We start from the raw sequence: 16,837 nt of genomic DNA, 5'->3' as shown, positions 1-16,837 counted from the left end.
ACAATTTCTTCACTATACACATGTCTGTGAGATGGTACTGCTTGTTTGTTTGTTTGTTATTCTGGTCTGCAAATGTTGATTGCATAGTGTTCTTCATGTCTGTAAACAAGCTATGTTCTGGTAGCATTTAAGTAAATCACTAGATCAGTAGATCATTTAAGTAAATCACCTGTGCATTCACTGATGTCAAATTTCTATCAATGTAGGTCCAACATGCCACCTTATAAGCTGATTGTGACATATGGGGCACGTTCTTACAAGAATTACAAGGGCGAGCAGTGCACTGTCTCTTCTTGGAGCTGGGACATTCATGTAGAGAGGCTGACTAGTTACGATCAACTTGTGGGGCTCATGCAGAGTAAATATCCATGGGGAAATGATGAGGGTGTTGTGTTCTCAAAGTGTAATACTTGCAACCAATATTTTGTGCTAATTCGCAATGCTAAAGATTTGGTGAGCATGTATGATGAGGATTAGGAAGAAAAGCTTATTAAGATACTTGTCCAGTTTTGCAAGAATGGTGAGGAGGATGAGCTTGCTATTAGTTTTCTTCAACCAATCCAACCTCCAGCAAAGGACATACCAAGGTCATACTGGAAGATTTAACTCAGAATTCTCAGTATGAGTATGAGATACCCGAGGAGAACTTGGCAGGGCAAAAAAGATCTAAAGAGGGCTATCAAGGAGAAGACCATGTAGGAATAGATGAGGAGGAGCAGTACCTTGATGGCGGTGAGCAGGAAAATGGAGGCAAGCTAGCCAAATATGCTGACCATGAGGCAATCGAGGATGTTCCCCAAGATGTTGATGAAGATAGTGGTGAGCAGGAAGAGGATAATGATGATGAGGAAGTTGATAGTGATGAAGGGGCTGTTAGTGATGAGGATAGTGACGGGGGCATAGTGCATGATATTCCAGCAATAAGTTATGACAAGGCCAATCCACCTATGACAAAAGGGACATTATTTCCCTCAATTGAAGAGTTCAGAGTTGCACTTGCTACACATGCCATTGTCAATGAGTTTAGTTACAAAACTGATAAAAGTGATCAAAAGAGGGTGAGGGTTTCTTGTTCCTATGAACCACCGGAAGGAAAAAACCCATGCAAGTGGAGGGTGAATGGTTCGATCTTATATGACAACAAAACAATTCAGGTGAAGAATGAACCCAAGATGCACACATGTCCTAGCACACAAAGAGATAGAAAAGTAAAGGTTGCTAAGATAAAATGGATTGTGGCCAGGGTGACTGATTGGTTGAAGGGTGACCCAAGTATGACTAGCATCTCTTTGAAGAAAAGGTTGTTCGAGAAATACCATGTCGATATCGATTATCAGAGAGTGCTTGCAGGTAGGCGCATAGCCTTGGACCAGATATTTGGGAAGTGGGAGGACAGCTTTGAGTGCTTGTATAGCTGGCAAGCTGAGGTGCTTAGGAAGTGCCCAACAAGTATTGTAGTGATAAATCACAAAGAGGTAGAAGGGCAGCAACAATTCACAAGGGCATTTGTGTGTTTTAGAGCTTGCATTGATGGATTTCTGTCAGGATGTAGGCCTTACTTGAGCGTTGATGCCACTGCCTTGAATTGGAAATGGAAAGGACATCTCACAGTTGCTTGTGGTGTTGATGGACACAACTGGTTGTATCCTGTAGCTTATGTTGTCTTCGATTCAGAGACTAAAGAAAATTGGGATTGGTTCATGGAGAATCTCAAATCAGCTATTGGCACGCCGGATGGCTTAGTCATATGCACAGATGCGTGCAAAGGGTTGGAAACAGTAGTGCATACGGTATTCCCAGTTGTTGAACATAGGGAATGCTTTAGACACATGATAATGAACTTCAGAAAGAAATATCATGGAAAGGTTTTTGAAGAAAATCTATGGCTAGCAGCATACACGTATTCTCTTGCCAAGCATAATCACCATATGGACAAAATTATGGAAGCCAATCCAGAAGCTATCGCATACCTTGATGAGTGGCATTCTAATTTGTGGAGTAGAAGCAAGTTCTCTACGGCATGCAAATGTGACTATGTGATGAACAACATAGCCGAGTCATTCAACTCCATGATTAAAAAATTGAAGGGTTTCCCTGTTCTTGAATTATTGGATGCATTGCGAGAATGGCTAATGGCCAGATTCGAAATAAGAGCTAAAATAGCGGAGAAATTTGTACGCAGACATCTACAAATTCTGCCAAGGATCAGCAACATGATGAACAATAGATCAAGGGGGATTGTGCTAGTTGGGATCTATAGAAGTGATGACTGCAAAGCGGAGGTCACTATAAAGATCCATGGATATAATTGGAAGCATTGTGTAGATTTGGAGAAGTGGGAATGCTCATGTAGGCGGTGGCAAGTAACTGGACAACCTTGCCTACATGCCATTGCATTCATCACAAGTATTAGAGGAGGTCGAGAGATAGATGACTATGTGCATGAGTACTACTCTGTGAAATCATTCAGCAATGCATATGCAAAAAATGTGGCCACCATGACTGATAAGAAACAATGGCCAATGGTCGATGTTGGGTTCAAATTGCACCCTCCTGTACTGAAAAAGGCTGCTGGTAGACCTATGACACAAAGGATAAAGTCAGCCTTTGAGAGCATATCAAAGAGAGGACACAAGTGCCAAGAATGCAAAGAACTTGGGCATTTGTTGAAGACATGTCCAAAACTTCATCCCGAACGCAAGACAAGAAATAGGTACTTTCTAGCAAAGAATTGTACATTCGAAATTTAAATGCAAAGAAATGTATAGTCTAACTAATTTTCTCTATCTCAAATCTGCTAGGAAAAGGAAAAATGTTGAGCCAGTAGACATCAAAGACGCAGAAGCTATTGCCATAGATGCTGAGACTATGGGCACTACAAGGTTAATATTCTTTGTTTTGCTTCCAACAATCCATAATGGTCTGATTTTGTCTATTGTAAATATGCATTTTGCCTACTCGGGTGCGTCTAATTTTGTTTCGAACAAGCCAATCCATAGAAGTCTATTTTTGCCTATTAAATATGCATCTCAACACTTATTTGCATTCATTCTCAGTGCTGAAAATGGTTCTACAAACAAGAGAAGAGGTGGTAAAAGGGCAAAGTCTAGCCCAGTTCTTGAAGCATCTAAGAAGACTTCTGCTACCCATGATAGCCCAGCAAAGAACACAAGAAGCAAATGTCCTCCGTCGAAGAACACAAGAAGCAAAAAATGTCCTCTTTACTAGGCTACTACTCATGATCTTATTAATGTGCATACTTCTCATCTAAATATTGTGCAACTATGTGTGATGGTTAGATTTTCAAATAGGTCATGCCAAAATTTTCACTTTACGGTGGTGTTGGTCATGATCTCTAAATATTGTGCAATTATGTGTGATGGTTAGATTTTCAAATGTCAACCAAAATGTCCTCTTTAGTATGCTGCTGGTCATGGCGTTAATATAATGGCAAAAGCAATAGTTGAATAAAACGAGAGTGGCAAAAGCAAAACAAATTAATTGGGGGAAATCTGGTCTTTTCTCTGCTCTGTTTGGTCAAAACGTCCATTGACCTAACAGAATGGCATTTGTGATATATTATCGAAAGCTAGGAGTGGCAAAAGTGAGAGATAAATTCTAGAGTGGAATAAGCAAAGTTGGCAAAAGCTAGAGTGGCAAAAACAAAGTTTTCCCCCACTTGAACTCATCCTCCTCAGTGATCTCTACATCAATATGATATTTGGACATAAAACCCACAATGCGCAGGTTCACTTCTTACTTCCAGAACATGGCCAACCCCCCACTCTGTCCCTCGCAATTCTTCACCATTAAACAAGTCATGTTCAATTTCCACCTTAACCATTCCAGTCTACATTGCTCCATCTTCGTCTCCGACAAAAACAAAACATCGGGGTCCTCCTTCTTATGGAGATCCAGAAGACCACGAATCACCGGGCCATTCCCCAACTGAAAGCACAAGTGCTCCCTGGGTGGTTTTGGTAATTAATGTCAACATATCTCTTGTTGGACTAATGTTTTTATCTAGTATATTTTAGATAAGTTCAACAGATGGAGTGGCATGGACTAGAGGATGTGGAACCCGTTCAAGATGATGAAGACAAATGATTGGCTCAAGCTCAAAGCTCAGGACTCTACATTTTCTATTTTAGTGATCCAAGATCACATTGAGTCCATAGGAAAGCCAATACTATCAAAAGGGGATGAGGTGTTGCTTAATGGCTTTCTTGCTCAAAGTGCTTAGTGATATGCTCCAAAGCCCTCAACCACTTTCTCAAAACCACATATGTCCCAAACCAAAAGTCAAACTCAGCCCCATCGAAATTTTCTATCCGGCGCCACCGAGTTCACTTGACATAGCCAGTGCCAGAAACCCTAGTCAATTCAGTCACACCGATGGGATCTCGGTCTCACTGAGATGGTCTTTCCAACTCTTTGTTGCCTATTGCAATAATTTCGGTCTCAGGGAAATATGCAATCGGTCTCAGCGAGTTTGCTTGGCCAACTCTCTGTTTTGCTTATTACCCAAATCGGTCCCACCGAGTTTGTGTAATCGGTCCAACCGAGATGAGGCTTTACCCTAACCCTAGCACATCAGTCCTACCAAGTTGATAATATCGGTCCCACCGATAATCCTAACATTCACATTTTGAACTAAATCGGTCTAGCCGAGTTTCATGATTCGGTCCCACCTAGTTTGGTGATCTATGTGTAACGGCTAGATTTTGTGTGGAGGCTATATATACCCCTCCACCCACTCTTCATTCATGGAGAGAGCCATCAGAACATGCCTACACTTCCAACACATATTTTCTGAGAGAGAACCACCTACACTTGTGTTGAGGTCAAGATATTCTATTCCAACCACATAAATCTTGATCTCTAGCCTTCCCCAAGTTGCTTTACACTCAAAACCTCTTTCCACCAAATCCAATCCTATGAGAGAGAGATGAGTGTTGGGGAGACTATCATTTGAAGCACAAGAGCAAGGAGTTCATCATCAACACACCGTCTATTACCTTTTGGAGAGTGGTGTCTCCTAGATTGGTTAGGTGTCACTTGGGAGCCTCCGTCAAGATTGTGGAGTTGAACCAAGGAGTTTGTACGGGCAAGGAGATCGCCTACTTCGTGAAGATCTACCCTGGTGAGGCAAGTCCTTCGTGGGCGATGGCCACGGTGGGATAGACAAGGTTGCTTCTTCGTGGACCCTTTGTGGGTGGAGCCCTCCGTGGACTCACCCAACTGTTACCCTTCGTGGGTTCAAGTCTCCATCAACGTGGATGTACGATAGCACCACCTATCAGAACCACGCCAAAAATCTCCGTGTCTCCATTTGCGTTTGCACACTCAAATCCCATCCCTTTACATTCTCTTGCATGATTTACTTTCTGCTGCTCATATACTCTTATCATGCTTGCTTGATATGTATTGTGAATGTTTAAACTTGTGCCAAAACTTCACTTCAACTTAAAGAAATAAAAAATTGCAACTTTTCTTGCTAAGAGTCTATTCACCCCCTGTCGGTGTCAAAACCGGCGGATCTCGGGTAGGGGGTCCCGAACTGTGCATCTAAGGTGGATGGTAACAGGAGGCAGGGGACACGATGTTTTACCCAGGTTTAAGCCCTCTTGATGGAGGTAAAATCCTACGTCCTGCTTGATTTATTCTTGATGATATGAGTAGTACAAGAGTTGATCTATCACGAGATCGGAAAGGCTAAACCCTAAAAGCTAGCCTATGGTATGATTGTATGTTGTCCTACGGACTAAAACCCTCCGGTTTATATAGACACCGGAGGGGGCTACAGTTACACAAGGTCGGTTACAAAGGAGGAGATATACATATCCGTATTGCCTAGCTTGCCTTCCACTCCAAGTAGAGTCCCATCCGGACATGGAACGAAGTCTTCAATCTTGTATCTTCATAGTCCAACAGTCCAACCAAAGGATATAGTCCGGCTGTTCGGAGACCCCCTAATCCAGGACTCCCTCAGTAGCCCTTGAACCAGGCTTCAATGACGATGAGTCCGGCGCGCAGTGTTGTCTTCGGCATTGCAAGGCGGGTTCCTCCTCCGAATACACCACGGGATGAGTTTGAATACAAAGATAGTGTCCGACCCTGCAAAATAAGTTCCACATACCACCGTAGAGAGAATAATATTTCCACAAATCTAATCTGCTGACACGTTTTGGCAACATGACATCATGCCATGGCCCGGTGATTATTCGAACCGTTTTTCTTTAACAAGCCCCACACATAACGCGAGGCGGTTTCTTGACATGTCTTGTCAAAGCAGAGATCGTGTAACCCAACTGCACCATCAATTATGGCGCTTGGGGGATAAGCGAGTTTTACCAGGCTAGTGGGGGCGCATAGTTTCGTCCGCCCTTATAAAGGGACAAGGTTTAACCTTCTTCTACCCACGCCTTCTTCCTCCTTGCTCATCCATTCTCGCGCACTCGAGCTCCAATGCCCAAGACCACATACTTATCCTCAACCTTCTCCAAACATGTCTGGAGCGGGAGGCAAGTGGATGGCTTCCTCCATTACGGAGGGACACATCAAAAAGCTACGCCGAGCCGGATACTTAGCCGCGGATATCGCGCATCGGCTGCCCGCTGCGGGGCAGATTGTCCCTACCCTAGAACCTCACGAGAGGGTGGTTTTCCTCCATCACTTCCTCCGTGGACTGGGGTTTCCCCTCCATCCATTTGTCCGTGGCCTTATGTTTTACTACAGGCTGGACTTTCATGATCTGGCCCCGAATTTCATCCTCAACATTTCGGCGTTCATCGTCGTGTGCGAGGCTTTCCTCCACATCCGGCCCCACTTCGATCTGTGGCTGAAGACCTTCAATATCAAACCGAAGGTGGTGGGCGGCCAACAAGCGGAATGCGGCGGAGCCATGGTGGGCAAGATGCCCAATGTTATATGGCTCGAAGGCTCCTTCGTGGAGACCATAAAGGGGTGGCAATCGGCATGGTTCTATATCACCGAGCCGCACGACACCAACTGGGTGGCGGCCCCCGAGTTTTGATCTGGAATCCCCATGCGGCTCACTTCCTGGAAGGAGAAGGGCTTGTCCTGGGGTTCATCGGTGGAGCTGGACGGACTCCAGAAGTGTATCCGGAACATGATAAGCAAGAAACTCAAGCTTGTCAACATAGTCCAGGTCATGCTCTTCCGCCGGATCCTCCCGTGTCAATAACGGGATTTCAATATATGGGAGTTTGACCTGGCCCAGCACCAGACTCTAAGCGAGCTCTTCGACACGACGCACAAGGACGTCTAGAGGGTGCTGTTCAAGGGCGCCGAGGTCCCTCCTTCTCTTACCGAGGACCGCGGGCTAAGCGTGAAGCACCCTGCGAATTCGATGAGTTCCATACATCCGTAGGATATTTATTTCCCATAGCTTAACCATGTGCGGGGTCTGAGCTCCATGCCTTTGGCAGGACTGGGTGGATACGTCGGGCAGATTAACTGTCCGGCCCCTCTGCCCGAAGATAATGCGGACGCTCTCCTGGCGAAGATGCTGGCTCCGGCTCCTTACAAGGTGCCGGAGAAGACCAAGAAGAAGGCCAAGGGAACCCGAAAGAGTTCCCGGCGCCAGGTGGTATCAGACTCATCGTCCGATGACTCCGCGACGCACTCCTCCCACGAAGACGAGGAGGAAGATGAAGATGCTCCCCCCCCCCAGCCGGGGGAGACAAGAAAAGGAAAGCTGCCCCAACCGGGGGGGGCCGAAGGGTCCAAGAAGGGAAGGACTCTCCTTCCGAACTGCTCCACCACTGCCGCCGAAGGCGAAGATGAGTGGCTGCTCAGGGTCAAGCCCCTGGCGAAGTCATAAGTATTCGGATACCAGAGTAACTCATAGCATACCTTTGTCGCACTACTTCTCCTAACGCCGAATATGATTATGCAGACCGCCCCGAGCCCGTATCGACGTATCTTCGTCGAACGGCTCCCTGGACTCGTCGGATATGGATAGCGAACCACTTCCGACCGCCTCCTCCCCATGCCCTACAGACAATGCCGAGGTATTGTCTCAAGAGGCGTCGGGTCGAGGGGAGACAGTCCCAGAGGCGCCTCAAGGCGACCTTCTGGACTGCAGGAGCAAAGGGAGTAAGGCTCCCGAGGGCTCCGAGTTCGGCTCTCAGCCGAACACCGCGCCGGAACCTCCAGTGGTTCCGGACTCGGGTAGGCGCCCTCCTTCCAAAAGGGGCAAGACGCCCGTGCCGGTGACCTCTGTTCATCCAGAGGCACCGGACAACCTACTGGGAGCGCTTCGCGACACTTCCATCGACGAAGAGCACCGCACTATTATGAGTGTGGTGATCAAGAAGGTTCAGTCCACCAAGAGTGGATTGACTGAAGCCTGTGCCAGCCATCTAACAGGCTTTGAGGTAAGTGTTTAAAATATAGGAAAAATATTACCGCATAGACAGTAGCCCCTGATGCTCTGTTTGGTGTTCACAAGGAAAAGCCAAATAGAGGATCAAATAATATCTGCAGGAGTCTAATATAAGTATGTCTATATGCGTATGCAGGCTTCGCTGCTGACCTCTGCCGCACTGACTGCGGAGGTCGCCGCACTGAAGCAGGACCTCAAGGGGTCCGAGAAAGAGCTTGGCCTTGCCAAGAGGCAGCTCGAGGAGAACAAAGGTGAGTAATACCTTGTCTATATATATATATATATACAAAAAAGATGCGATTGCGAAATGACAGGATCATCATGAATGTGCCAGGGGCCACGACCGAAGTAGCGACCCCGAAGCAAGCATTGTCCGAGGCCGAAGATAAAGCGGCCAAGGAGAGCACCGAGCGGGAAAGGCAAGAGGCACGGGTGGGTGAGATGCAGCAAGAGCTCCAAGCTCTCGTGACGAAGCACGAGGCTTTGGAGCTTGACTCGAAGACTCGAGAGTCCGAGCTTGCCGCGGCCCTCAAGAGTGCAAAAAATGCCAAGGCCAAAGCCCAAAAGGCCCTCCAGGAGATTGAGGCGCTGAGGAAGATAGCGGCGGGTAAGGCATTCAATATGCAAAGAAAGCATGTGAGAGTAAATTACTTGTTACTTACCCGAGTCCAGAGCTCTCCAGGAGCATTCACAGATTTGCCCCGCAGCGTGTCGGATGCCGCCAAGTTTTACCAGGCCGAGGAGGGAAGCTCGACGGAGAAGCTGTTCTGGTCTCAGTATACTGGGACCGAACACCCGATGCCTATGAGCGACCAGCTGAAGCAACTGGTCAAGCTGCACAAGGCGGCCGAACAAGCCATGAAGGGCTTTATAGTCCGGATGTGGCCTGGCAACGCCCTTCCCAACAGTTACTTCGGCCTGGTGAGGCGGCTTCTGGATGCCTGCCCACGGCTGGAAGTCGTCAAGCAGTCCGTCTGCATCGAAGGTGCACGTCGGGCTTTCGCCCGTGCGAAGGTGCACTGGGCCAAGATGGACGTCGTGAAGCTGGTGAAGGAGGGGCCGCCGCAGCGCAAGGAGCATCGCCACCCCGATATGTACTATGAGGGTGTCCTGAAGGGTGCCAGTCTTGTAGCAGACGAGTGTGCGAAAGATGTAATATTTGAATGAACTTGCTCGTGTGATCCTGTATGATGAAAACTTGTTCATATGCGCTATGCAACGCTTGTTTGAATTTAAAATATTACCTTTTGTTCGGCTGTTTATCAAATCTGAGAGATGGCTAGTCGTCGGCTTCTGCCCCCATGCCGCGAGTGTTGGGGTGTTCGGGATAAACCTGAGCACTCTTGTTCCCATTTTTGGGTCCTTCGAGGGAGGTGCTCAGCACAACGAACAAGGCAATCGGACTATAATGCTTTATCACTGTCACTTAGCCATAGAATTCTATAATTTTAAATTTCAGCGAAGCCCCTGGTATTTGGAAGGCCGAATTCGGGGCGCTATACACGCCTTAAGCCGGACAGAGCCGACTCCTCGCTCTAAGCGGCATATAGTCTTTAGGGACTCGAAACCTCTCGAACAGCGACCAGTCTCTCGCCTTATCATGATAGTCAGTTTTAGCTTTCTCTACTGAGGCTCTTAGCCCAGCAGAACCAGGGCACAATCGCAGTAGTTCTCCCAGTGCAACCTTAGCCGATATAGCGGAACGTAAGGTACCAAAACATGGGAGCCGGGCAAACCCAACTATTGACCCAAGACATGATTCAGAGCTGATGCATATAATGATATAAGTTCGGGGTGCCGCACCGTCGAAAGTGTTCGAACTTCTAACGCCATACTATGGGGTACGTTTAAGCCCCTGGCATATTGGCCGTACCAGAGTGTACGGGTGCTGAATGTCATGAATGAACATGTATGTATATATGAAAAGAAGAATAGAGAATGCGATAATAGACTAGTGCTATGCATTGTTTATTCAAAAAGGTGCGTTAAAGCAAAATGATACAAGTAGTGCGATAAGCAAAAAGCGGGACAATTTGACATTTCCCTTCCAAGGACAAGCTGAGGAATGTTATTGAAAGCAGGTATTTCACTCATTATCAGAGACCACCTGGGGATTCCATGATGCGACGTAGCTTTTTGCCTCCTTGGTTGTTGTATCGTGTGTCCGACAAACATAATTCCGGACGGTGTTTCCAGAGAGTGAAGTCCTGAAAGAGAGAAAAAATAATAAGGTGGGAAGCCCCTAGTGCGGTTGAGCCGCGTCTTGGGGCGTGCCGTAGTCGTGCCCCCATCCCCACCTGTGCCCATGGTATTTTCAATGTGTAATTATGTACGCGGGGCACGGGTTTAGCCGTTTGGCTAGGGCTGGGTGGGGGACGCATTGCTATGCGAGCTTGGAACATGCCAGACGGTCTTGTTGCCGATTACTCCGGGCGCGCTTGAAGGTGTCCGGGTCTTGAATTGCCGAGCTGGTGGATTGCCTTAAGAGGCTGCTCGGCGCTTCTGCTACGAGGGCCGCAGTGTGCTCCTCCGTGCGGAGAGAGCGCTCTGTGTTTCCATTGACTGTGATGACCCCCCGAGGTCCTGGAATCTTGAGCTAGAGATATGCATAGTGTGGTACCGCATTGAATCTCACAAATGTGGTTCGCCCGAGCAGTGCATGATAGCCACTGCGGAACAGGACTATATCGAAGATTAACTCCTCGCTTCGGAAGTTATCCGGGGATCCGAAGACCACTTCCAGTGTGACTGAGCCTGTGCAATGGACCTCTACACCTGGTATGACGCCTTTAAAGGTCGTTTTTGTGGGTTTGATCCTTGAGGGGTCTATGCCCATTTTGCGCACTGTGTCCTGATAAAGCAGGTTCAGGCTGCTGCCGCCATCCATAAGGACTCGAGTGAGGTGAAATCTGTCAATGATTGGGTCTAGGACCAGTGCGGCGAATCCGCCATGATGGATAATAGTGGGGTGGTCCCTGCGATCGAAGGTGATCGGACAGGAGGACCATGGGTTGAACTTTGGGGCAACTGGCTCCAATGCATATACGTCCCTGAGCGCACACTTCCACTCCCTCTTGGGGATGTGGGTTGCATATATCATGTTCACCGTCCGATTGTGGGGGAAACCTCTTCTGTCCTCCGGTGTTCGGCTGTTGGGGCTCCTCCTCGTCATCGCTATGTGACCCCTTATCTTTGTTTTCGGCATTTAACTTGTCGGCCTGCTTGAACACCCAACAATCCCTATTGGTGTGGTTGGCTGGCTTGTCGGGGGTGCCGTGTATTTGATAGGAGCGATCGAGTATACGGTCCAACCTGGACGGGCCTGGAGTGCTTCTTTTGAATGGCTTTTTCCGATGACCGAGTTTAGAGCCTTTGAATCCAGCATTGACTGCCATATCCTCGGTATTGTCGTTGTTGATGCAGCGCTTATGTTTGTTGCGACGTGACCTGCCATTGTCGTCCTTGGTATCCGAAGTACCATGGTTCTTTGATATGTATTGCTGCGAGCCAGCCAGCTGTCCTCTCCCGCACAAAAGTGGGTCATGAGTGTCGTGAGGGCTGCCATAGATTTCGGCTTTTCCTGGCCAAGGTGCCGGGCGAGCCACTCGTCGCAGATGTTGTGCTTAAAAGCTGCTAGGGACTCTGCATCCGGACAGTCGACGATTTGATTTTTCTTTGTTAGGAACCGTGTCAAGAATTGCCTGGCCGATTCCTCTGGCTGCTAAATTATGTGACTCAAGTCATCGGCATCTGGTGGTCGCACATAAGTGCCCTGGAAGTTGTCGAGGAATGCGGCTTCCAGATCTTCCCAACAGCCAATGGATTCTGCTGGCAGGCTATTGAGCCAATGCCGAGCTGGTCGTTTGAGTTTGAGTGGGAGATATTTGATGGCGTGTAGATCGTCACCGCGGGCCATGTGGATGTGCAGGAGGAAGTCCTCGATCCATACCGCAGGATCTGTTGTGCTGTCGTATGATTCAATGTTTACGGGTTTGAAACCTCTGGGATCTGGTGATCCATTACTTCGTCTGTGAAGCATAGGGGGTGTGTGGCGCCTCTGTACTGGGCTATATCGCGACGCGGCTCAAATGAGTCTTGTCCGCTGTGTTCGGCCCGGTCGGATTTACTTTTACTGTATCCGGCGTGGCGGTTATCGTCTCGCATAGTGGCGCGCCCTCTTGATCCGTAGATCGATCTTGCATGTTTTGCTTTTTCCTCCAATACGTCTCGCAGGTCTGGCGTATTTCCCCATGCCCTGACATTTTTATTTGAGTGGCGTCGGGGTGCCGGCTGAGCTTTTGGCTGAAGTGCCTCTCGGTCGTGGCCACGGGGTGGCCGATCAGCCGCGTCATACACTGGAGATGTAGGTTTTGGTACTTCCTCTTCCAGTCGAGGTAGCAACCTGCACTTTGGGTAACTCTTGGAGGGGCGTTCGAGTTTATATTCCTCGGCCGCAAGGACTTCAGTCAATTTGTCAGCTAGTAAATCTTGATCAGCTTGAAGCTGCTGCTGCTTTTTCTAAAGGCTATTTGCCGTGGCTATAAGCCGGCGCTTGAAGCGCTCTTGTTCGATGGGATCCTCAGGCACGACGAATTCGTCATCGCCGAGGCTTGCCTCGTCTTTGGAGGGAGGCATGTAATTATCATACTCCGCCTCTCCATATGTCGCTCTCTCGGGAGGGCTGGCTTCTGCATCCTCCTGCTCTAAATCTTGCTGGAGGGGATTGTTGTTGTCTTCGGCACTGTCAGGAGTGCTATTATCTCCGGTGCCGGTATCACCACTTTTGCCTTGGCGGGACTTAGAGCGGCGCCGCTGACATCGGTGCTTGGGTTGCTTCTTGGAGGGGTCATCATCTGTTGTCCCGTCGCCATTGCCTTCTTTGGGTGTGTCCACCATATATATATATATATATATGTCATATGATGAGGTGGCTGTCCAGTGCCCTGTGGGCAGTGGTTCTTGTTTGCCTCCTGCATCGTCGTCCATGTCGTCGATGTCTTCGAAGTCGAAGTCGAGCATGTCGGTTAAATCGTCGACAGTAGCTGCTAAGTGGGTGGTGGGTGGGCGGCGAATTTCTTCGTCATCCGCATCCCAATCCTGCCGAACATGGTTCGGCCAGGACTCTCCTGACAGGGATAGAGACCTTAATGAGTTCAGTATGTCGCCGAAGGGCGAGTGCTGAAAGATATCCGCGGAGGTAAACTCCATGATCGGCACCCAGTCGGATTCGATACGCACGGGCGCAGGCGGTTCGGAGTCCGTGGCTGGGGAAGAATCCGATAGTTCGGCGTCATGGCTCCCGTGAAGGGTAAGGTCAATCCTCGGCTCGATCGCCGCTGAGAGTACAACCTCCATGGCGGGGTCTATCCACCCGTCCATGGATGGCGCGATTGGCTCCGAATTGAGGGTCGGAGCGGTTGCCGGTGCGATCTCCTGAACACTGTCCGATGGCAGAGCTAAATCATGCTCATCGAGACCGTGTGGCGCACTCGGCAGGGGCTCGAATCCGTCGAAGATCAAGTCTCCGCGGATGTCGGCCGTGTAGTTTAAGCTTCCAAACCTGACCTGGTGGCCAGGGGCGTAACTCTCAATCTGCTCCAGATGGCCAAGCGAGTTGGCCTGTAGTGTGAAGCCGTCGAATACAAAGATCTGTCCGGGGAGAAAAGTCTCACCCTGGACTGCATCGCTATCGATGATCAGAGGAGCCATCAAGCCTAATGGTGACGACACAAAGGAACTCTCAATGAAAGCACCAATGTCGGTGTCAAAACCGGCGGATCTCGGGTAGGGGGTCCCGAACTGTGCGTCTAAGGCGGATGGTAATAGGAGGCAGGGGAAACGATGTTTTACCCAGGTTCGGGCCCTCTTGATGGAGGTAAAACCCTACGTCCTGCTTGATTTATTCTTGATGATATGAGTAGTACAAGAGTTGATCTACCACGAGATCGGAAAGGCTAAACCCTAAAAGCTAGCCTATGGTATGATTGTATGTTGTCCTACGGACTAAAACCCTCCGGTTTATATAGACACCAGAGGGGGCTAGGGTTACACAAGGTCAGTTACAAAGGAGGAGATATACATATCTGTATTGCCCAGCTTGCCTTCCACGCCAAGTAGAGTCCCATCCGGACACGGAGCGAAGTCTTCAATCTTGTATATTCATAGTCCAACAGTCCGGCCAAAGGATATAGTCCGGCTGTCCGGAGACCCCCTAATCCAGGACTCCCTCACCCCCCCCCCTCTAGACACCTCTTCTCGATCCTTTCAATTGGTATCAGAGCATTGGTCTCCATTGCTTTGGTTTAAACACCTTTGGAGGAACATGGATGATTCTACATTGGGGAGTCTTAGACATATAGTGCCTACACTTGATGAAGAGTACTTTCATGAGTGGAAAAATGAGATGCTTGATATTTTCAATGAATATCATTTGAACAAGTACATTACTAGCCCTTGTGCACCTCATGTTGATCCTTTACACCCTCCCTTGATGAGTCTATTGACATGATATGTAATCTTAGAACTATCAATTTAATCACTAGAGCTTTACCTAGAACTTGCCCAATTGCTAAATCCTCGAAAGGTTGGTTGTGGCATAGAAGGTTAGGTCATGTGGGCATGCGAAATCTTGATAAGCTTATTAAAGGTGATCATATCCTTGGAGTAAAAGATTTTATATTTGACAAGGATAGACTTTGTAGTGCTTGTCAAGCAGGAAAACAAGTTGTAGGAAGTCACCCCGTGAAGAAAATTATGACCACGAGAAGACAGCTCGAGCTACTTCATATGGATCTCTTTGGTCCCAATGCCTACAAGAGTCTCGGTGGTAACTCATTTGGTCTAGTTATAGTTGATGATTTTTCAAGATTTACGTGGGTACTCTTTCTTGATGATAAATCGCAGGTCCAAAAGATCTTCAAGAACTTAGCTAGGAAGGCCCAAAATCAATTTGAAGTGAAGATCAAGAAGGTTCGCAGTGACAATGGAACGGAGTTCAAGAACGCAAATGTGGATACCTTTCTTGATGAAGAAGGGATTTCACATGAGTTCTCAGCTACGTACACGCCTCAACAAAATGGAGTTGTTGAGAGGAAGAACCGAAGTCTTATTGAGATGGCGAGAATGATGCTTGATGAGTACAAGACTCCAAAACACTTTTGGGCGGAAGCAGTTGAGACAGCTTGTCATGCAACAAATCGCTTGTATCTTCACAAGCTACTCAGCAAGACGGCATATGAGCTTCTCACCGGTAACAAACCCCAAGTTGGATACTTTCGAGTATTCGGCTCAAAGTGCTACATTCTTGATAAGCATCGTCATTCTAAATTTTCTCCTAAATCTCATGAAGGTTTACTACTTGGTTATGGCTCAAACTCTCACACTTACCGTGTCTACAACAATTTCACCTGAAAGGTTGAAGAGACGGTAGATGTGAAGTTTGATGAATCTAACGGCTCGCATTTAGAGCAATTGCCAATTGATGTAGGAGATAAGGATCCTTCGGAAGCAATTCAAGACTTGTCTATTGGCAAGATTCGTCCAATGGAAGTAAAGGAGAGTACCTCGTCCGTCCAAGTGGAAGCTTCTACCTCACGGCAAGGTGAAACAAGAGTTGATACGGAAGCATCCACAAGTGGGACACATCAAGATGAAGAAAACGAGGAAGTACACCAAGATGATTCTCCACCAAGACAAGAGAACAACAACACCAATAATGAAGAAGGCCAAGAAGAAGGACGAGATGATGAAGAAGATGTTCCACCCCGACCCAAACAAAAGCTCCCACGAGTTCGAGCAAGAGTCTCAAGAGATCATCCCGTCAAACAAATCTTCAAATATATTCAAACCGGGAGAATCACTTGCTCTAAAACTCGTTTGGCTAATTTTTGTGAACATTATTCATTCATCTCTAGCATTGAACCTATGAAGGTCAAAGAAGCATTGGAAGATCCGGATTGGATAAACGCCATCCATGAAGAGCTACACAAATTTGAGAGAAATCAAGTGTGGACATTGGTCGAGAAGCCCGACAACAACCACAACATCGTTGGTACCAAATGGGTGTTTCGCAACAAGCAAGACGAAGATGGTCAAGTCGTCCGCAACAAAGCTCGTCTCGTCGCCCAAGGCTACACTCAAGTCGAAGGTATGCACTACGGTGAGACATATGCCCCCGTTGCTAGACTTAAGTCCATCCGCATCTTGCTTGCCTATGCTAATCACCATGATATCACTTTATACCAAATGGACATTTGGTGAAATTGAGTAGGAAGTTTATGTTAAACAACCTCCCGGCTTTGTCAATCCTAAGAAACCCGATCACGTTTACAAACTTCACAAAGCTCTTTATGGTCTTAAACAAGCTCCTAGAGTGTGGTATAAATTCTTGACCAAGTTCTTTGTTGAGAAAGGCTTTGAGATTGGTGA

General features: G+C 47.7%; 1 protein-coding gene across 1 annotated transcript; it reads left to right on the top strand.

Moving 5' to 3' along the window:
- The first annotated feature begins 1,274 nt into the window (after nt 1–1,274).
- LOC147979265 (uncharacterized) lies at nt 1,275–3,228 on the top strand. The gene is made up of 3 exons (XM_087515117.1): nt 1,275–2,713; nt 2,802–2,882; nt 3,057–3,228. Exons 1-3 carry the CDS (start codon nt 1,275–1,277, stop codon nt 3,226–3,228), a joined length of 1,692 nt encoding a protein of 563 aa, XP_087371243.1.
- The last annotated feature ends 13,609 nt before the right edge of the window (nt 3,229–16,837 follow it).

This window comes from Triticum urartu, chromosome 3A (assembly GCF_056163025.1).
Source record: "Triticum urartu cultivar PI428250 chromosome 3A, HENAU_Tu73, whole genome shotgun sequence".
In the NCBI taxonomy this organism is placed as follows: Eukaryota; Viridiplantae; Streptophyta; class Magnoliopsida; order Poales; family Poaceae; genus Triticum; species Triticum urartu.
The sequence above is the reverse complement of the archived record's forward strand: the minus strand, read 5'-3'. Positions and strand labels throughout refer to the sequence as shown.